We start from the raw sequence: 21246 nt of genomic DNA, 5'->3' as shown, positions 1-21246 counted from the left end.
TCAATGAGATGGTGTGTGTAAAGTGCCTAGCACAGTGCCTTGGCTATTAAGTACTATTTTTTTTTAAAGATTTTATTTATTTTTTCATGAGAGACACACAGAGACATAGGCAGAGGGAGAAGCAGGCTCCATGCAGGGAGCCCGATGTGGGACTCGATCCTGGGACTCCAGGATCACGCCCTGGACCGAAGGCAGGTGCTCAATCGCTGAGCCACCCAGGGATCCCCCTACTATTAAGTACTTAGCTATTATTCTAGAACTGCCTGTTTATCTCCTATGCAGCAAGATAGGAACTTTTGAGGAGCCCTTCAAATATCAGAAGTTTATCCATTAGTTCTCCCCTCAGTCTTTTTTGTTTTGTTTTCTGCTATTGGCTTATCACTAGGCCTTTTTAAAAATTACATTTAACTGAGATCCCTGGGTGGCTCAACCACTGACCGCCTGCCTTTGGCCCAGGGGGTGATCCTGGAGTCCTGGGATAGAGTCCCACATCGGCTCCCTGCATGGAGCCTGCCTCTCTCTCTCTCATGAATAAATAAAATTTAAAAAATTGTAATTAAAAAAAATAAAAATTACATTTATCACACACAATACTTTAGTAGGGGTGGTTCCACTCAAACAGCCATAGAACTGCTACTATATTTAGATGCATTACTATGGTTCTTTTACCCTCATGGAGCTCCTTGAAAGATGCCTAGAGCATAGCAGGCTCTTAATATTTATGAATTGACATACTAGGAGGACTGAGATTTTACTTTTTATAACTAGAAGTCTTGTGTTGTTTTCATGTGAATTATTGATAATGTAGCTCTCTGCATTTCTCCCTCAGTCAGACTTAAGCAATGTTTTCGGGGAGGATCAATCCAAATTGATCCAAACTAACCTCCTGGATTAATTCAGTAACTCCAAATTACAGGCTCTCAGGATTACTTGGTTCTTCCTTGTGTTACGACTGATAACAGGGTTTTTCATATTTTTACACAAGGTTTTCTTTTCTTTTTTTTTTTTTTTAGCAGAACATAGCCCTTGGTAGATCTTGAGACTAGAGGTTTTTCTAATAAAATGTACTAATCAACATTAAGCATAGGTGCTGAGTTTTGATTCCACCAAACTCTACAATTAACTGAGCAGTGGTTATTCTCTCATCTGCAGTGACTTAGCAGGTGAGGAAGGAGAAAGCAGTCCCTGCCATCTGGGAACTGGCTGGCACAGCTGGGCTTCGGATTTGTTAGGGGCTGACCTGGGTTCACAGCTGGGGAATCGTGTTCTACCGGACACAGTCTCACAAAACACTAATATCACACAAGGGCACTCAGTGACTGTGATGAAGTGAGGCAAAAAAAAAAAAAAAAAAAAAAAAAAAAAAAGATCACACTTCACAGTTTTGTTTAAACAGGAGACATGGTCAGTGAGCAGATCATGACATAGCAACCAACCCCCTCTCCCAGCTGAGTGACTGCTGCTCTCACCAATTTCAGCTCCACTCTAGTCTGCCTATTTCCTAGGTCGATACCCGTCACAGAAGTATCCCTGCTTCCCTGACAGCACCCAATCCAGAGTCAAGCTCCACTTCCTTGAATCTTCCCCCAAATCACTTAACCAAAGTCCAAGTCCTGAAAGTCCTACTGCCGCCTTCCTGAGACACAACATGGGTCCCATGGCACGCTTCCTCCATCACTGCAGTGAGCATTAAACCCAACTTGTTCAACTATAGGTGTATTCCTGGCGGCCTTTAGCCGGCATATGTTAATAAAGAACATCAAGTGTCTAGTTTCCCAAATCTACCACTTTAGAGATACTTGGCAACAAAACAAACAAACAAACAAAAAAAAACAGGATTTGGCTGGGATGAACTCATGTTGTATCTATGATCACATTTGTCTCTAAATGTTTAAAAACCATCTCTTTTAATAATCCAGAATTATGCCAGAAAAATCAACATTAAGCTTTATCAACGTGTGGTTTCTAAAGTTCACAATATTTCAGTATTTGCCCATTTTAAGTCTTTAGGCCTTTTTAAAAATTTTTCTTTTTGTGACCAGCCTTGACCTAGCCCACCATCTCCAACCCCAGGTGTAACCTGAGTCATCAACCAGACAAGAAAGCAAGAGGTAGCAGGAGATATGATGGGGGAAGTGCAACTCAGGATCACTTTCTGTACTCAAAATCCACTGTCGTATCAGACACCTGAGTTGTTTCCCCTACATCAACCATGAGCTGAGGAGGAACTGAGGTTTGGCTATTAGGGTCCCTGGCCTTACTCTTAAATGGATTTAAAACCTCTGTGGTTCTATATGGAGGCAGAGAGAAGAGATGAACACTGAGACTCGTGTCCCCAGAAGAACTTTCCTTTTCCCAGCACCTCCCAAGCCTTGAAGGCTTAAGGCATTGTAACTAAGAAAGGGATGGGATAAGAGGGATATTAACTGCCATCAACAACTCAGAGAGCAACTGCCACCTGCCCTACTATTTGAATAAGGGAAGGATCTGTCAATACATATCCCATTCCCATTTCCCAGCACATCCACCCCTCCTTAGTACCTGCCCCCCTAAATGACCCCAGGAGCCCTGGTTACTAGGTATCCTAGGAATAGTTCATGCAGATAGAAACCAGAAACAGATGGGACTATTTTTAAACTAGACTAGGTGGCTCCAATGCTTTTACCCTACAAAGCCCCATCTGGTCTTGTTCTGGGTCCCTACCCTTCACTTGGCTTCAGCCCAACCTTATCCAAGCTAAGTGAGGGTGGGGTCTTTAACCAATTTTGGCATGAGATCTATTTACTGCTCCCATGTTCCACACAGAACATCTAAGCAAGTTTTCACTGCCTCCATTTGTTAAAAATAATTCTTTTTTTATTTCTTTGGAAAGTGGTGGGCCCTGCCCTATGAATTTCCAGGCCAAGCCAAGGTAATGAATGCTCCCCTCGTCTTTGAGCTGGAGTACTATGGTCCCCACCCTCCCATGGGCCCAGGAACAGTTCCTGTATTGTCCAACTCCACTAGGCCCCCCCATTGTCTGAAGGCTCTTATCAGGCCTTCTCTCCTGGCCACCTGCTTCCCAATCTTTCCTGGCTTTCCCTCTAGGCAGGGTATTTTTTTTTCTTCCAAAGCCAGTGCTGGGACCTGTGCTATGCAGAAGAGAGGACAAGACCAGGGATGTCCCCATCTTCCCATCAGGGGACAGACAGCCCCTCCGTCAGTCCTTCCTCTCTGTTGGCTTCAGTCTGCACTCCTATGCAAGCCCTCTCTGTGAGGCTTGAAAGAAGATGGACAAGAGGACCCTCATAAAAGGGAGGTGAGAGAAATCAGACCAGCCCAACCCCTTCTCAGAAGCAAACTCCTTGTAGTCTCTTGTCCTAGTTCTTGAGTGAGCCCTCAGACAGGGCCTGGGAGGGCTAGGCAAGTGGGTAAGGGCCCCTCGACCCCAGCCCTGGGAGGCTATACCAGGGGAGTGTCCATTAGCCCCATCAGTGTGGCATGGCTGTGATACGCATGCTCTGGGAAGCAATGGGGTAAGTCACCATGGGAGTGGTGGTGTGGCTCATTGTGATTCCTGCCAAGGGTTGGGCCATCGATACAGCCACAGGAGCCACAGGAGCCACAGATACAGCCACAGGAGCCATGGAGACAGGTGGGGGTGCCATTCCCTGGGCAATTGTTTGAGCCAGAGCAGCTGACAGTGGCGTGATCTCTGGGTTCAAGTGTGGGGGTGGGGGGGGTGGAGCAGCAGGAGGTGCAGCATTAGCTGGGGGAGCAGCTGGAGCTCCAGTGGGGGCCACCAGTTCTTGTTGGGACACAGGGCGAGGCTGTAGAGCCTGGCTGCTAAGAGTAGTGTGAGTCTGGGCAATGCCATGGTTAAAAGTGGCGACAGTGCCCACGGTGGGGGCCAGAGTCTGCTCAGTCGCTGGTGCAGTAGAGCTCAGGGTCATGACCTTGGCTTGATTGCGGAACTGGGCATTTTGTTCCAGCAGTACCTCATTGGTGGCCAGCAGGTTGCTGACCTGCTTCTTGAGCTCCTCCACCCGCTTCCTGAGCATGGCATTCTCCTCCTCCAGCAGTCTGCACTCCACCCCTCGGGGCGGAGCCAGGCTATATTCATAGGATTCAAAATGGGGGCCGTCTGGGGGGCAGCATCCACCTCGCCGGCGCTTGGGGCCTGGCTCATGGTCCTCAAAGCCCCTGTCAGGGAGGTCGTAGATATCATAGAGATCATGACGTCGTCCTGAGGGGACTGGGCCTGTTGAGCCGCCACCACCAGTGCCTCCTCCACCCCGAGCATCAAACTCAAAATCCCGCTGCAGGTGGCGGAACTTGCACTTGGCTCCTCTCTGGCAGTCACCCTTGAGAAAGTCACGGCAGATAGGGACCTCCTCCTTGCCGTTGGGCAGGTCAGCTGGTGAAAGGCCCAGGCCGGCTGCCACTTTCTGTCTCAGCCGAGGGGGAAGCTCTCCTGTCTTCTTATAACCATCCTCATCCTCCTTGGAGCCATGGATGAATCGGCAGTTTGGACGGCTACACTCCTTGTTCTGGAAGTCATGGCAGAAGATGAACTCATTTTTGCTCACCCCCAAGTTGGATACCTCGCTCATGTCTGGATGGCGATAGCGGCAACGCTTGCCTCGCTTGCACACGTTCCTCAGGAAGTCTCTACAGATGGCATCTGAGCTGGTCCCGCCACTGCCTGCCCCTGCCCCACTGGCCTCCTCATTGCTACTGCCTCCAGGGCCTCCACCGCTGCTCCCAGTGCCGTTGGCATAGCTGTCCCGGTCAGGCATCCTGGTCCCCCCCAACTCAGGGCTTTCTTCTTTTTCTTGCCACCCTTGGTGACCACTAGGAAAAAGGAGAACTGCGTCAAACAGGAGTCTTCCAGAAAGGCCACACTCTTCCCAGCTATAGAGGAGGCAGTCCCACAAGAGGCAGGTCAGAGGGGCAATGGCTTTGGAGATGGATAATCTAAGGGATGAGAATTCAGGCTGGACTGGGTGGCTTGTCAGAAGTCCCGCCCAGGCCCTGGTGCACCTGGTCTGGGCCAGAATGATTCACACTAGCCTGGCTAATGCGGGAGGGAGGGAGGGAGCTGAGGTGAAGCCACCTCATCTCACTAATGATGATGGGCCAGGGAGGGGGGCAAGGAGAAAATAGTATTGGGTTTTATGTCCCTTTTTGAGCTGACCTTATTAAAGTCGAGGAAGTGAAATTAAAACTGCTGTCTCAGTGTCTCAATAGGTTAGGAGGAGATTGGAAAGTGGCCAAGATGGGCTGATGAGCCTAGTAGGGCTCTGGATAATGGGACACTGCAGATCCCCTCTTCCATGGGGTCTCAGGGGAGGGCACTGTGAAGTATCAGATTTCTAGACCCCAGGAAATACTAAGTGAAGAGACTGCTGTCACCAGCTTGAGGGCAGTCCCCAAACCTCTCATTTTTCGGTATTCTCAGTTTACCACCGCTCTCAACACTGTGGTCAGTGCCCTCCACTCCCTTTCAGGGGAAGTTCTACAGCTGGAATCTCCACTTATAGACCCCCAAGACACAAAACCATTTGTAAGATCAAGTTCAAGGTGGGAGGTAGGAATTAATTCACAGGAACAAGTGACTTCTCTTTCCCCATTCTACACCCCCCTCCTATTCCCCATTAGAAGATCTCACTGACATCAAACCACACCATTCCTCACCCCATAAAGATCCTCTTTATTTATAGACTCTATAAAAGCTTTTTAAGTCTCCTCTTTCCCAAGAGAGCTCTGGAATGCCAGTCCACTGCCCTGGTCCTAGCCCTCCCCTCTCCCCACCCCCAAGAAGACTGGGAGTCCCTGCCACCACGTGTCTGACCTCATAAGCCTTTCTACGGCAGTGATCAGGCTCCCCCTGCTGTTCAAATAGAAAAACTTCATATTGTTTCCCCTTGAGTTACAAGGAAATCTTTGCTGGTTTCTTTGGTCTTCATCTTCCCCCAAGAACTTTTCCCACTGCCTTGACTTTGCCTTCAGAGCTCCCTAAAATGAACCAACCAGATCAGAGCAGAGTTACAGAAGAATCTGTAAAAGAAGAGGGATCCTCGGGACGCCTGCGCGGCTCAGTGGTTTAGCGCTTGCTTTTGGCTCAGGCAGAGTCCCGGATGGAGTCCCACATTGGGCTCCCTGCAGGGAGCCTGCTCTCCCTCTGTCTCTGTCTCTGCCTCTCTCTCATGAATAAATAAATAAAATATTTAGGGGAAAAAAAAAAAGAAGAGGGATCCTCTTCCTCCAAAGGGATGTAGTCCCAGAACAGAAACAATCAAGGAAAAAAGGGTAAAAATGGAAGATACAAACTTTTACTAAAAGGGAAAAGACCCTTTTAGTCGTGCTTCAGGCTTAGATGAAGCACGTTGCAAGTCCCACCAGAGGCAGGTAATCAGATGATACTCCTCCCCACCCAACTCTCCCCGGATGGTTCGATACCTGAGGTAGCTCAGGTGAAGTCCGGGGCTCCTGTGGGTCTCCACCTCCACATCACTGCTGGATTCTGAACAGGAATAAAAAACAAACAGAGCCCTGGGTGGGAGAAGGGGTAAGAACGGGGGACTATGAGGTGTTTGTCACAATTAAGAAGTCTGACGAAATGGCAAGAGCTCTGAGCGCTTCCAAAATTTCCTTTGAGTTCAAACTGAATTTCCTGTCAGAGGGAGGTGTCGGTAAGAGGAGTAAGAGAGAACTCCTCTGGAGAGCCTAGGAGGACGGGTTGGAAAACCTGCCGAGGGGCGCCCTGCCTCAAGATGAAGGAAGGTGTGGGGCCCGGGCCCGGGTTGAGGCCAGTTCTCTCCGAGCGGGGAGCCGCGCAAGGGCAGCGGCTGACAGTGCAGCGGGACGGCTGGTTACACTTGGGGGCGGTGATTATGACGCTTCGCAACACCCCGGAGTTCGGGGAAAGTCCTAGGAGTTTCCCATACAAGTCTGCCGGCTTGCCAGGTTCTGTGCATCGCGACCGGCGCTCAGCCGTGGACCAGGCGAGTAGGACGGGCACTAAGGGGGCACAGGTGGAGCGGGCAGAGGGGACTCCAGGTGACATCAAGCTGCGGGGATGGGCAGGGCTGTGACGTCACAGAGCTGGCGTTTGCTCGCGAAGCAGGGTCAGTCAAAAAGAGGGCTCGGCCCCGGGGCGAGAAAGCAACGGCTCGGTCTTGGGGGGCCTCGTGTAGCCCGGCCGAGCCCAGCTGCTGGGCCGGCCCCGACTCCTCCCCTCCGGGCGCGGCCTCCACCTAAGTCTCCCGCCTCCCTCACCTGCCGCCGCCGCCGTAGTTGCTGCTGCCGCCTGCCGGTCCTCTAGCTTCGACAAAGAGCCGCCTACCCTCTCGCCCTTCCGCTTCCTGCGGAAGAAGCGACGCTCTAGCCACCAGACCCGGAACTACTCTATGGTGTGCAGAGTACTTGAGCGGGTCGCCGCAGGAAGTTCCCAGCAAGCCTTGCGTGTCACCATAGCAACCCAGGCCAACAACACAGTAGGGCCCCAAAAGCGGGAACTTAAGTTTCCGTGAGCCCAGAGCAGAGTAGGGGTGGGACGGCTTTTCACCGCTCTCAGCCGCGAAACCGTCTTGAAATCCCCTTGCGTGTACGACACCCAACACGGCGAGGGCCACCCAGTTATCGAGCTGCTCCGAGGGCCTGGGGCCAGATGGTGGCCAGGGACGGGGGTCCCAGCCCGGGCCGTAGCCTCCGTAGCGTGCCTGACACCCTACAGCACGGGGCACTCAAAAGGCCTGCTGCACCGATACACACTCCCCAGGCGAGGGAACCATAAAAACCACGTATCAGACAAGACCTTTTTTTTTTTTTTTCTTCAGCTAAGACAGCAGAAGAGATGATTTATTGTACACGTTACATTCAGCCACAAACGAAAACAGAATTAGTCCCGAAAGTAACAGGTCCAGGGCAAAGGACCAAGGAGGGACGGTTTGGGGATGATCAAGTCCGGTCTCTCAAAGGTGGTCGTCGCGATCAGATGGCGATGGATGTTCTAGATCCACTGTATCAAGCTCTAGAAAGGAGGCATGCAGTCCAACAACTGGTCCCAGCGTCCCTGGCCTCTGGCTTCCCTGATCTCTGCTCCCGTGGCTCCATGCGTGCACAAGCTAGCTGTTTACTTGGACCTCTGCCTCATCTTTCTTCTTTTACGCTTCAGCCTGAAAAGCAGACACGGGAATACAGCTCTTGCCCACAAACGCCAGTTCAGTCCTTCCCTCCCATCTTCTGGGCCGGCAAGACCGACAAGCCCTTGGCTCCTATTATCTTGTGTTCAATCCCTGACTAGGGAAGTCAATACTTCCGATGGTTTTCCACCTAAAATTAGTTTAGATTTCTACACCAAGTGTGTTCCTCCCACGTTTTGTCCAAGGAACGCTACATTTCCCTCTTCCCGTTTTGGCCGGTCAGATCTCAACATACCTGCGCATTCGCTTCTTCCTCCACTGGCAACCGATCATAACCACAGGCAGTGAACAAAACAAGAGATTATTAGGTTTAGGAATAGTTTTAGGCAGGGGTGTAAACGGCATTATTTAAAACCTGGCAGGTTTTTGACCAAGTATGAGGGCCTAGTCGCAGTAACCCGATGAGTAATTTGACTCCCTCCCTCAACCGCCGACATAAATCTGAATCTCCGTGCGCTTTTCTCCTCCCGCCCTCTTACCCACCTCCTCTGCTTCTCCCCAAATTCTCCTCCCTCCTCCTAGCTCGTGGACATCCCGGAGGACCCAGCGGCTCGGGAGCCATGGCGGACTTTCCTAGCCTGGCTGTGTCCCCCCCCTCCCCCCCCCCACCACCAATCGCTACTGCGTCCGCTTGCCGCCAGGGACCGCTTACCTTGGCTCTCATGGCGCAGAGGTCTCTACAGGTAAAGAGAGAAAGGCTACAATTAGTTTGCTGTAATGATGGCAAGTGCAGAGATCAGATGTTAATGGATTGTGCACGGAATCCGGACACGACAGGAACCAACACTCACCCGGGAAGATGGCGCTAACGCCGAGAGAGCGGCGACGGCCCGCCTCCAACTATTTAACAAGGAGCTGTGTCGTCACTTCCGCCGCCTCTTCCCTCCGGGGGCGGGGCTTCCCAAGGGGAGGCTCCGTGGCTTTCAGCCCGTCTCCGGTGGCAAGTGAAGCGGTTGAATTAGGAATTCTCTTGGAAACGTTTTACATTTGAGTCTCAAAATTCCCCTCCTCTGTTTTTTTTTTTTAATTTTTTTATGAGGACCATTTTAATGTATCATTTCAACGTGAGCGCGTATTTCCAACGTGGGACGGAGAGGCGCAGACTTCCGCCTTCCCTCACTGCTTCTTGGGAGTTGCAGTTTCCTGGCGACGCCGTCCATTTTATTAAGGCTAGGTACGGAGTCTAAAAATTCCTGGTTTGGTTTACTGGTTTATTTTCTAAATTGCCGTAGGGAGATCTTATCTCGGAGATTTACAAATGCTCTAAGTTACAGGACATGGAGGGTTGCTAAGTGGGGAGTCCAGGAGGCCGCCATACTATAGAGGCCTTTGTCACTTAAATCAGTGCTTTTTCCTTAACTATGGTCTTTCCCCACAGTACCTGAGGCTGAATGTCGCAAGGTTCCTGGCCACAATGCATTTTGTTCAGAAAATACTTGAGTGACTCTCCCTCTACCTAGGGGTGAAGATCAAATCAATAGAAGATCAGCTGTCTTTATATTTATTTATTTATTTATTTATTTATTTATTCATTCATTCATTCATTCATTCATTCATTTATTTATTTATTTAGATTTTATTTATTCATGAGAGACACACAGAGAGACACAGGCAGAGGGTGAAGCAGGCTCCATGCAGGAGCCCGACATGGGACTCGATCCCGGGTCTCCAGGATCACGCCCTGGGCTGAAGGCGGCGGTAAACCGCTGAGCCACCCGGGCGTCCCTATTTTTATTTTTTAAAAGATTTTTAAAAAAAGATTTTATATACTCATGAGACAGAGAGAGAGGCAGAGGGCAGAGGCAGAAGCAGGCTCCATGCAGGGAGCCCGATGTGGCACTTGATTCCGGGACTCTGGGATCACGCTCTGAGCCAAAGGCATATGCTCAACCCCTGAGCCAACCAGCCATCCCTTTTTTCCAGAAGATTTTATTTATTCATGAGAGAGAGAGAGAGAGAGAGAGAGAGACACACACACACACACACACACACACACACACACACACACACACACACGACACAGGCTGAAGGAGAAGCAGGCTCCCCGCAGGGAGCCCCATGTGGGACTCAGTCCCAGGACCCCAGGATCATGACCTGAGCCAAAGGCAGATACTCAACCACTGGGCCACCCAGGCACCCCTCAGCTGTCTTTAGAGTGAGAATATTTGGTATTAAGGTAAAGAACTTATCCATCTCATGGTATGGTCAGGTCAGAAGCACTCAGAAAACATACCCATAGATTTGGCTATAGGAAACTTGATTTAGGAAGGATGAGAAAGAGCCCTTTACCATACAGATTTCACCTTACTTTTATAGTAAGAGTGTACAGCTTTTTGTGATCATCCTTTTTTCGTGTTTTCCTTTATAATTTACACAGTAACACTTCATCTTTTTAACTGGAAAAAAACTTTTAATACTTCAGGCCCTTGGGGATCCCTGGGTGGCGCAGCGGTTTGGCGCCTGCCTTTGGCCCGGGGCACGATCCTGGAGACCCGGGATCGAATCCCACGTCGGGCTCCCGGTGCATGGAGCCTGCTTCTCCCTCTCTCTCTCTCTCTGTGACTATCATAAATAAATAAAAATTAAAAAAAAAATTAAAAAAAAATACTTCAGGCCCTCGTTTAAGAAGACCTAGTATTGTCACCATCAGAATATAACAATTTAAAAAAAAAAAAAAAAAGAATATAACAATTTTTGAAAAAAAACCTCCATCAACATTAAATCAAGTCCACCAGCATTTCACCTGTTGATTGCCCACTACAGTTGCCATATGAACATAGGTTTGAACTGCCATGGGTACATTTACACGTGGAATTTTAATCTATATACAATACCGTAAATGTATTTTCTCTTCCTTGTGATTGTCTTTATCTTACTGTAATAGAGTATATAATGCCTATAACACGTAAAATGTGTTAATGGTTATTCTAGCTTCTGGTCAAAAGTAGGCTATTAAGTTTTGGGGGGTCAAGTTACATATGGATGACTGTGCCAGCACGTTGGTGCCCCTAATCCTTGTGTTTAGGGGTCAACTGTAGTCTATAAGCTCTTATGAAGGGACTTACATTATTTTGTTCACTATAGTTATCTCTGTATCAGCAAAGCCTCACAAGTAAGATAGTCTAATAAATCATCCATCCATCTCAGACTGGCCCTGAAAAGTTGCCTAATGACAAAGGCATTTTTCCTGGTTTCTGAAATCAAAATACTTTTTTAAAGACTCCCCACTGAGCAAAGAGCCTCATATGGGGCTCGATACCAGCACCCTGACATCACGACTTGAGCCAAAGGCCGACACTTAACTGAGCCACCTAGGTGCCCCAAGATACTTATATACAGGCTTTCTTTCTTACAGTACACCTTGTCCTAAACAAATTGTCACCAACAAGGGGTAAGATTTTACTCCAGAAAAATTTAAAAACTTTCATTAAAAATTTACTGTCTTAATTCAGAGAACCCAGGCTTTAGGTCTTCCCCAATCCACAGTACTTCTTGGTTTAGAAAGACAGAATGTGGCAACATAGAAAACTAGTTCCAAATGACTATCACTTCAACTGACATTTCCCCCACCTCCATCAAATAAGAGCACCATATGAAGGCACCAGGATTATGAGCAAATCCAAATTTATTTTAACGCCATGTCATTTTCAACATGTTTAAAAACCTCATAAGTTAGCGGGAGCCCTAGTTCCTGGGACAGCATGCCAGAGGTACTGAAATTCATCACCTTTCTCTCCAAACCCCTAGCAATTCATCCAATCCAAGTCCACAGCTTCAAAAAGCCAAAAGTTGTATTTTCAGTCAGTCTGCTCCTTTGGTTCCTGGTCTTTCAGGGAGGGAGGTCAAAATATTTCAAACAGGGAACAAAAACCAGTTGAGCTTCCAGCTCAGGTTTCTAAGATGGAGCAGGGGAATGCATTGACCCCCCCCTCCAATTGACTCCAAAGAAATGGACAAGGTTGAGATGGATTACTTCTTCACAGCTTTGTGAAGACAAAAAAAAAGTCCTGTGGAACAGAAATGACTAAAACTAAAGAGATTTACAAATGAGGATCCATTTGACAGATGAGAATCCCTTGGTAAATTCAGGCCCCAGCTCCTAAAAATGAGAGGGGCCTAACCAGACAGTGTGGATCAGAAAAGGAATCTGCTACATGTGAATAAAAACAATCTGAAGAATATAGCTCTTCTCTATATTTTGAGGCCTGATAAAATACCTGGGGAGTGAGAAAAGAGAGGAACAAGCCCCAACAGATGGGAAAATGCTGACACCAGAGTGGTATAAAAAAATTTCAGCTGAGTTTTTAGTGGTGGTGGCTACTTTAGCCTTCTCCCTGTTATGTTGTAGGGCCATAAACCTTGACCAAGCAGAGAGTAGTAGAAAAAGGCTAGAAAGAGGGGCTTGAAGACGATGAATTTTGACTCCTGATTTTATTATCAATTTCTCTTTTCTATTTAAAGTAGTCTTCGGTGGCTGGGAAGCCTGGCCTCCCAAGACCAGAGTCAGTTGGAGCTGGTTGTTGTTGGAAGGGGTTGGGATGGGGACAGGGATGGGGGCAGGGAGACCCTGCTCTGCTGGCGGTCCTGGGTGGAGAAGACGAACTGCACTTCACAGAGCCTGGGGTGTGGTGGGAAGGGGATGAGGCAGGAGCGGCAAGCTGGGGAGATGGGACCCACCTCAGTCCCCAGCTTCATTCTCTTCTAATGTTTCCCCACTGGTGGCATTCTCTGCAGTCTTGGAGGCCTATATTCATGGAAAGAACAGGAAGACTTACCAGTTTCCAACTACTTGCAATAGTATCTGGGAGACCAAGGGCAAAAACATCCTAATGCTTTAGGTCAGGGCCAAGCAGGGCAGTAAGGATCTACAGAAATATGTACGTCCACCACAACCCAGGAAGGTAGACTAAAGACAGATCAGGTTCACCCTGCCAGAGAGGGAAGATCATAACACACCTTCTTTTTTTTCTTTTTCTGGGTTTTCCGACTTGCAGAACTCTGGAGGAGGGCCTGGAAAAGAGGAGGAAGAAAGAAAACAAATTTTGAGCAATGTAGAGGAAACATGAAATGTCACTCTCAGTATCTTAACTCTTTTCAGGCCTTTGTTGACATCTCATCCTCACTCCCAGGACAGGTGCCATGTGCTCGCCACTCTCCTTTGTCTCCTTTGTGCTCACACACTGACCTTTAGCTCTGCATCCTGGACTTCCATCTCAGACTTGTAGAGGTCAGGCTCAAAGGGACCACTGGTTATCCGCATGGGGCCATTGGGCATGAGCAGGACTGTAAATTTAAACTGGGCTACAAATTCACCTATAGGAGAAAGGAAAGGTTTTGATAAAATGACCCCCTGTCATAATCTTTTCTGAAGCTAGATGGTGGGGACCCTAATTAGGGGCTCCAAAGTGAAACTCTCTTCTTAGAACTCACCCTCCTTCTCATAGAGAACATTAAATGGCTGTAGCAGTTCATGTTTGGCGCACTCCACCACACCCATCCGGGCCTTCTTCTCATCCTCAAATGCTCTGGGTGAGGGAAGACAGATTCAGGTATCCTTAACCCCCTATCAAGTCTTACCATTTTCCTGTTTTTAAATAGCTCCTACCCTCAGGCAGAAATCATGCTTAGGATTGCTCTTGCACATTATCTTCGATGAGAGGGCAATGGGGAGAGGGAGAGAAGGCATGCATGCAGGCTGGAGCTACAAGTCTAGGCAGGGGCAGGGTGGGAGGGGGTGCACTGGGAGAGGTAACAGTGTTCCTGGGTGTGTGGTCTATGAGTCAGGCTGGTTCTGAGTCCTGTTCTTGTTAAGTGCAGTCATAGTACCTTAAAGTAAATGGCATGGCATCAAAACGCCTCTCCACCTCACTGAAGAAGGCACGTGAAGTTTTCATTTTTAGGCCATACTGTTTAGAAGGGTCTCGTTTGTAAATGGTGGTTCTCTGTCCTGCATCCTTGGCCTAAAAGAGTAATGCGTTAGGTCACAGTTGGTCTGGTGCTCTTAGAACATACCTTCAACTACCCCTCTTTGGTAGCTCTGGTAAACTCTCCTCACCTTGCCCTCTCCTGAGCTGACAAGAACATCCACAGCATATACTTCATGTACCTCAAATTCAGCTTTTTCATGGTCCTTCCTAAAAGGAATAAAAAGCGAACCATAAAAAAAATGATTAGTCCCTGGAGTATGAAATAGAAAGGCAGACACAATTAGGCTGGGTGTATGGAAGAAAACATTCATGACTAGTCTCAGATGGTAGAAAGTAAAGGGTGGAATTGGCACCTACTTCTGCTGGTCTGTGGGATTCTGGATAATGGTTTTCTCTCCATCGATGACATGCTGCTTCAATTGATGTGACAACATACCTGTAGACACGACAAAGCCATTTAGAATCCCAGAGGGTTTCCAAATCCACCCATCGACACTGTGACAGGGCATGCAATAAAGGAAAAGTGCCTGGCTATGAAAACTCAGGGTAGTATGGGTTTTGGCTTAGACTGTGCTAGAGCCAGGATAGATCCTAAAAGGAGCAAAATTCTTCATTCTACTAAAGCACTCACTCAGACCCTCAACCCTGTTATCTGAGGTCTCACCTTCTATTGGTGTGCAATTAAACGAGTGGGCAACTTTGTTCCAGGCTTCTGTCACTTGTGTGTTCTAGAAGTACAAAATCAAGTAACAGGTGAGATATATACCAGAGGTCAACAAGTTCTCTAACATGAGAATGAAAGGGATAAAAAAGAACTGAGTCTCCATATCCTCCATCAAAAAGCAATGATTCTCAGTGGCTTTTCATTTCATAGCCCTATTATCCCTACAACCTAAAAACACCTTATATTAGCTTATCATTTTATAAATGCTTTCACCAAGATGGTCCAAGTAGACAATAATTCTGAAAGATGAATGGGGCAGAGCTATATTCCATATCCCAATTTAGAAGATGTATAAACTGAGGCTTGGAAAGGTTAAAAAAGATTTGCATAGGGTTAAGCCAGTTAACCGAAAGAAATGGGAATAAACCCAGGTTTTCTGGTGATAAATCCCGTGTTTATCTCATGATATCTGTTGAGAGAGGACAAGTTCTGATTTTCCCTTTTAACTCTTTCAAACATCTGATCTCCACCTAAACTATTTCCTTTGTCATTAAACAAAATGAAAAATACATAATCATAACTAATAATACTAAATTTTGTGTTAGGTACTTCACATGGATCATCTCAATTGTCGTAACAACCCTATGACAATAAGGGGCAATTTTATTTTTCCTATTTTGCAGATGAGGAAATCTGAATTCCAAGTTACTTTTAAACAGTAAGGGGTGGCAACAGGGCAAGAACCCAGAAATTCTGATGTATGTCATAATTTACAATAGCCACTATACAATTATACGTTCCAGTGGAGATATGCAATAGTTAGTATATAAAGAATAAAAATAGGGGATCCCTGGGTGGCGCAGCGGTTTGGCGCCTGCCTTTGGCCCAGGGCGCGATCCTGGAGACCCAGGATCGAATCCCACATCAGGCTCCCGGTGCATGGAGCCTGCTTCTCCCTCTGCCTATGTCTCTGCCTCTCTCTCTCTCTCTGTGACTATCATAAATAAATTAAAAAATTAAAAAAAATATTAAAAAAAAAAAGAATAAAAATAATTAATGTGCACAAGCGCTTACTATGGGCCAGGCACTGTTCAAAGAGCTTCATAACAGTGGTAGGAAGTAGTATCATAAGGAAACCAAGACAGAGGTATAAGTAAAAATGATATGAATAACAATGGAGATGAGGTACAAACTGATTAAAAGCATAAAAAACAAGAGCACAGGGGAACAAAAAAGGCAAGCTTTAAGTATCGAATAGGACCCTGGAGACTGAAGTGTTAGAAAAAATGTCTCCACTCATAATCTAACATGTTAAAGTGTATTAATCCATAACAGTTCATGATCCCTAGGCTTCCTGATATTGTCTTGCAAGGCAAAGAACTCACTTTTGGCCTCTCTCTGCTACCAGTTTACTGGTACTATTATGATTTGTTTCATTAGCTTTTAAAGTTGGGTTTTGGGAGTACCTGCCTGGCTCGGTTGGAAGGGCAATTCTTGATCCTGGGGATGGGATTTTGAGCCCCACATTGGGTGCAGAGGTTACTCAAGTAATTAAGTTAAAAAGAAAAAGGTTTTATTTTATTTTATTCATTTATTCACGAAAGACACACAGAGGCAGAGACACAGGCAGAGGGAGAAGCAGGCTCCATGCAGGAAGCCCGATGCAGGACTTGATCCCGGGTCTCCAGGAACACGCCCTGGGCCGGAGGTGGCGATGAACCAACCGCCAAGCCACCACGGCTGCCCTTTCATCTTTTTTCAACATGTATTTTACTCCAAGTGATATACCTCAAATTATTTTAGGAAAAGATGCACAACCAAAACATGAAAAAGGAAAGATCTCTAGGCTCCATGAAGAATGGATCATACATCCCCATATACCTAGCATGGACCTTACCTATGATAGGCACTCAGAGTTAAACAGTGCTTAGTTAACTGCCTCTTCTATTTCAGAAATCTGTTTCTAATTTTGTTTTTTTTTTTAAAGATTTTATTCATTCATTCATGAGAGAGAGAGAGATAGAGAGGCAGATGCATAGGCAGAGGGAGAAGCAAGCTCCCTGCAGGGAGCCTGATGCGGGAACTTGATCCCAGGACTCTGGGATCATCACCTGAATCAAAGGCAGACGTTCAGTCACTGAGCCACCCAGGTACCCCAGAAATCCAATTCTAATTTTAAAGAGCTGTTTGTATTAGGGGCACCTGACTGGCTCACTCAGTAGAGCATGTGACTCTTGGTCTCAGGGTCATGAGTTCAAGCCCCACCTTGGGTATAGAGCTTACTTAAAAAAACAAAACAAAGAAAAACTGTTTTATAAGGGGGCTGCAGAAGCTGGGAATTCAATAGAGAATAGTTATATGTGGGATGCCTGGGTGGCTCAGGGGTTGGGCGTCTGCCTTTGGCCCAGAGCGTGATCCTGGGATCTGGGATTGAGTCCCACGTCCCACATTGGGCTCCCCACAGGGAGCCTGCTTCTCCATCTGCCTATGTCTTTGCCTCTCTCTAAATATGTATCTCTCATGAATGAATAAATAAAATCTTAAAAAAAGAGAGAGAGAATAATTATATGTGACTAATCAACTTTGGCTCTATCATCTTTGGAACTGGACTCAACAGCTTACTTACCTGGTTTCCAGGTTTGACCAGGCGTAGAGCAGCTTCAGCACAAAGGTGAGCTGCCTTAATGACATCTGCTTTCCGCCCTGTTACTTGGGTCCCCTGTAGATAAGGAAATGCAATCAGTACCTTCCTGGATGCAATCAGTACCTTCCTGGAAAGTGCTTTACTCAAATGGTCACTATGCAAGGCCAGCCAATGAACAGGAGAGAAAACACTTTTCTCTTTTTATTTCTCTAGGGAATCTCTCAAAACATTTGGCGGTAGAGAGTGGGAATAAAAAGCAAGCAGCAGCATATCCTCCCCCACTCCCCATAGGTAGAACAGAATTCAAAGGAGGCCACCTACCTGAGCTACATCAACCACAAAAGTGTGAGCCACATTAGCGATGAAGCCATCCACATGGACCCCAAGGTCACTAAAAGGCAAGAAGAGCAGAGCACAGCATTAGCAACTAGCACTACGCAAAGGCTTAGGAAAAAGACAAGTGCTCTAAAACGGCTTAAGCTTACATTTTTACCAAGTCACCTTCCTTGAGAATATAGTCCTGGTCGCTCTTCAAAGGGGAGAAGTGACATACACAGTTATTTACTGAAATGCTGGTGGGAAAGGCAATACCTGTAAAGAGACAATCATCAGCCTTACTGCCTTGCTGTCTGTCTGTCTGTCTGTCTCTCTCTTTCTCTCAGCCCTGTTGCCCCTCAGAAAAATGGAAGGATTTTCTTCAGGGCCTTGCCTGTTTGATCAGTTTGGATTGAGTAGGAAACTGATTGTATCCCACCTGCCATTCAAATTTCCAAATATCTCAACCAGGGCTCGGATGGGGGTTACATCATTACAATAAAACAAACAGGACTGAGTAAGAGTCAAATTTGGGAAATTAGTGGGGTTTTTTTGTGTGTGTGTGTTTTTTTTTACCTTTCTTCATTTCTTTTTCTTTCTTGAAAATTTTCCCTGTCTCTTCCATAATCATGGCATCACCTTTCTCACACAGGCTCAGTACCGACACACCTGAGCAGGATGCTTCCACCAAGGACCGAAGTACCCCTGGGAACAGAATCCCACAATGTCAGCCCTGCATGTGTTGTCTAAGTTACCATCCAAATAATATCCAGAAGTTAGAGTTACTAATATTCCGTAGTGCCATTGTCCAAAGGCTGAAAGAATGAACAGAAAAGTTTTGCCTCTTGGAATATAGCTACTTATAATCACTAAATTTCTACTTTCTTTTTCCTAAAATAAAAAAATCCCTCCCTATAGAATGTGACAAATGGGTAAACGCTATCTGTCTCCCTAGGAAAGGGAGACTTTCCAAAGATACCTGTGGCATGGTAGGACAGTTACGAATTTCGAGGGGGTTCTCATCAAGGTAACCAACATACATGCAAAGCAGACTAGAAGAAATTTATAGGCGTCAGGAACAGGAAGGTAGACACAGAACTGCTGACTTGAAGCTGATGCATTGTTAAATGCTACCTTTTTCCCTTCGCAGACACCCCAATTAGATGTTTGTAATCTCTGTGTAAATGTATTTCTTCATCAACCAGTGTATAAACCAAGAGGACTTAACCTAAATTCCCTGGGCTTCAACGGGCTCATGGCTTACAGCTTTTAGCACAACTCTAAGAGGTGTAAGACCCGAAAGTTTCAAACTGATATCTGGGATCACAGTGCCTCAGAAGTTAAGTTGCAAGGGAAAACTTTTTTTCTGATTCAAACCACTAATACTCAAAAGTACCCCAAATGGGGGCACTACACTAAATGCCCATTATATTATAAAGCACTGTTGTAGTCACAGGACATTCTCTCCGTGGCCTAACCTGAGCTACAGGTTTGATTTTTGTTATCTAAGTTTTGGGGATTCTTTGGAAGTGTGAAAAACACAGGTTTTTGGCCCTAGGACTAAAGGGATCCTAAATACTTATCTTTACTGTCAAAACCATTTAAAAGCCCAAATCCAAGCATCTTCTGTCCCCCCTAACTGGGTATTAAAGTGAAAAGGTGAACTGGAAAGAGAAAACAGAAAGTGAGACACCTGCCTAGCTTGGCAGGCAGCTGCTGAGAAAGTCAGAGCGCAGTCATAATAAGGAGAGAACTTCTGAGATTCTAAAATCAGTCCCTCCCTTTTCTGTACTGTTCACAAGGCTGGCCTAGTTGGGGTGAGAACCTCAAAACACTCCTAGAGTTGTCAAACCCCTGAGAACAGTCATATCTGCTGGTTAACTAAGGCGATCCGCCCAGACTGCTGGTAGTGATGAATAACTACAAGGAAAGGCAGACGGATCTCCAAAACTTGTGGTAGGATCTGCAGGGGTGCCCTCCAACGGTCCCCGAGCTGACCCAGAGTAGAAGGGGGCCCCACCAGCGAAGGAGCTTAAGTAAAAAGCACGAGCCTCCAGCAAAGCACGTGGTAGAGAAGCTGGTGTCAGGGGAGGCAGCAGGGGAAGAAGGGAGCCGGCGATCCGCAAGGGAACTCGGCGACACGTGTCGGCTGGGCTCCTGACGCCGGGGAGCGAACACAAAATAGAGGGGCGCCTCCGACGCCAACAGCTGCCGCTTCCCTCCCGAGGCGGCCTCGCCGCTGCCTGAGTCGGGAGGCAGGGATCCGGAGCGAAGAGCGCTGGGCGGCAGCTGCGGCCGGCCGCCCGAGTAACCGCCTGAGGTCCAGCCGGCCGCGGGCCCGTGCCTCCAGACTCCGGCCCAGGCCCGGCGGCGCGGGTCCCAGCGCAGCAGTCTTCCCACCCGCCGCCCCCAGGGACCCGAGCGGGGCCCTCCGCGGTCACTCGGCACAGCCCCACCGCCCCGGCCGCTCCGGGGGCAGCCCTGCACCGTCCCCTCCGCCTCCCCCTCTCAGCCTCGACCTCCGGACCCCCGAGGCCCGCACTCACGGTTGGCGATGTCGCCCCCCATCTTATACTTGGTCACGACCAGGTCCTCGGCAATAGTTTGCTCCTGCTGCTCGTCCTCGCCCGACATCTTCCCACCACCGCCGCCGCCGCCGCCGCCTCGTTCCCCCTGAGCCGCCGCCTCTGTCTCCCTTCCCAGCCGCAGGCTGTGGCCAGAGCCCCTTCGATCCGCGAGGAGAGCGCGAGCGAGCAAGGGAGCGGGCGGGCGGGCGAGCGAGAAGCTGCGAGCGCGCGGGCTGAGGCACAAGGCACTCTGGGACAACGAGTCCCTGCTACGGCCCGCCTCTAGCCGAACCTTAGGACTCCTGAACTACAACTCCCAGCCCGCCTTTCGCGCCCCTAAGCCAGGCCCTGGGGCCTTGCCCTCCGAGGGCCTTGCACGCCGGAACCGCCGAGCACGCTGGGAAGGGTCAGACTCCGGCGGGAAGGCGGAGCCGTCGGGGAGTCTGAGGGGAAGCGTGGTCTCTCCCGGAAAAACCACAGCGCCCAGGAGCCCTGAGCGAGAAGCGGTAAGAGAGGGGCGGGCGGGCGAAGGGGCGGGGCGGGGCGGGTAGAGGCAGGCGGCAGGGGCAGCTGGGTGGAGCCGGGCGCGGAGGCTGCGTGCGCCCTTCCAGGGCTCCCTGGAGCGGCCGGTGGGACCGGCTCGGCCCGTCCAGTCACCCTCCGATGCTGGGAGAACCAGGAGCCCCGGGGGCAGCTCGGCTCCAGAGGGATTATCCACGTGCAGCCTCCCAGAGGCCAGACTCCGCTGAAGATGGCTCTGCTGTTCCAACAATAGGCTTGGATGGCACCTGAGGAAGTGCTCATAGACGTGAGGAGAGCAAGACTTCTGAAATACACGGGAGTTTCCGACAGACGAGTTGTTCCATCCCGTGAGGCACCACGTTTGCAGGGCTTTTTCTTATTTTCCCAAATGTGGGCTTTCTTGTTTTTATTATTCCCAGCT

At 48.3% G+C, this 21246-nt stretch overlaps 2 protein-coding genes and 1 long non-coding RNA gene across 10 annotated transcripts; 1 reads left to right on the top strand and 2 right to left on the bottom strand.

Annotated features, from left to right (window-relative positions):
* Positions 1-1888: 1888 nt before the first annotated feature.
* On the bottom strand, positions 1889-7390 carry ZC3H10 (zinc finger CCCH-type containing 10). Of its 7 annotated transcripts, none has more exons than XM_025477023.3 (4): positions 7261-7390; positions 6442-6505; positions 5834-5997; positions 1889-4833 (listed from the first exon to the last, which is right to left on the bottom strand). In XM_025477023.3, the coding sequence occupies exons 3-4, from the start codon at positions 5893-5895 to the stop codon at positions 3471-3473; spliced, it is 1425 nt and encodes a 474-aa protein (XP_025332808.1). In that variant the 5' UTR covers positions 5896-5997; positions 6442-6505; positions 7261-7390; the 3' UTR covers positions 1889-3470. The 7 variants fall into 7 exon arrangements, with proteins under 7 accessions (XP_025332808.1, XP_048971615.1, XP_025332810.1 ...); XM_049115658.1 differs by having other exon boundaries at positions 6442-6534; positions 7261-7336; XM_025477025.3 differs by lacking the exon at positions 7261-7390 and adding an exon at positions 6930-7062.
* Positions 7391-8083: 693 nt separating this feature from the next.
* On the bottom strand, positions 8084-20417 carry PA2G4 (proliferation-associated 2G4). Of its 2 annotated transcripts, XR_007413670.1 has the most exons (16): positions 20283-20417; positions 18313-18441; positions 17907-18012; positions 17743-17812; positions 17404-17496; positions 14778-14841; positions 14471-14549; positions 14242-14320; positions 14013-14146; positions 13617-13711; positions 13372-13499; positions 13143-13196; positions 8978-9642; positions 8839-8863; positions 8422-8444; positions 8084-8159 (listed from the first exon to the last, which is right to left on the bottom strand). XR_007413670.1 is itself a non-coding variant. In XM_025477031.3 (13 exons), exons 1-13 carry the CDS (start codon positions 20368-20370, stop codon positions 12865-12867), a joined length of 1185 nt encoding a protein of 394 aa, XP_025332816.1. In that variant the 5' UTR covers positions 20371-20417; the 3' UTR covers positions 12603-12864. The 2 variants fall into 2 exon arrangements, 1 of the variants encoding a protein (XP_025332816.1); XM_025477031.3 differs by lacking the exons at positions 8084-8159; positions 8422-8444; positions 8839-8863; positions 8978-9642 and adding an exon at positions 12603-12930.
* LOC118350091 (uncharacterized) lies at positions 9231-21152 on the top strand. Its single transcript, XR_004803258.2, has 3 exons — positions 9231-9360; positions 17635-20809; positions 20915-21152. It is a non-coding gene; the product is annotated as an uncharacterized LOC118350091 (long non-coding RNA).
* Positions 21153-21246: the final 94 nt, after the last annotated feature.

This window comes from Canis lupus, chromosome 10 (genome assembly GCF_003254725.2).
Source record: "Canis lupus dingo isolate Sandy chromosome 10, ASM325472v2, whole genome shotgun sequence".
NCBI classification, from domain to species: Eukaryota; Metazoa; Chordata; class Mammalia; order Carnivora; family Canidae; genus Canis; species Canis lupus.
Note: the sequence above shows the minus strand (reverse complement) of the source record. Positions and strands in the feature narration are given on the sequence as shown.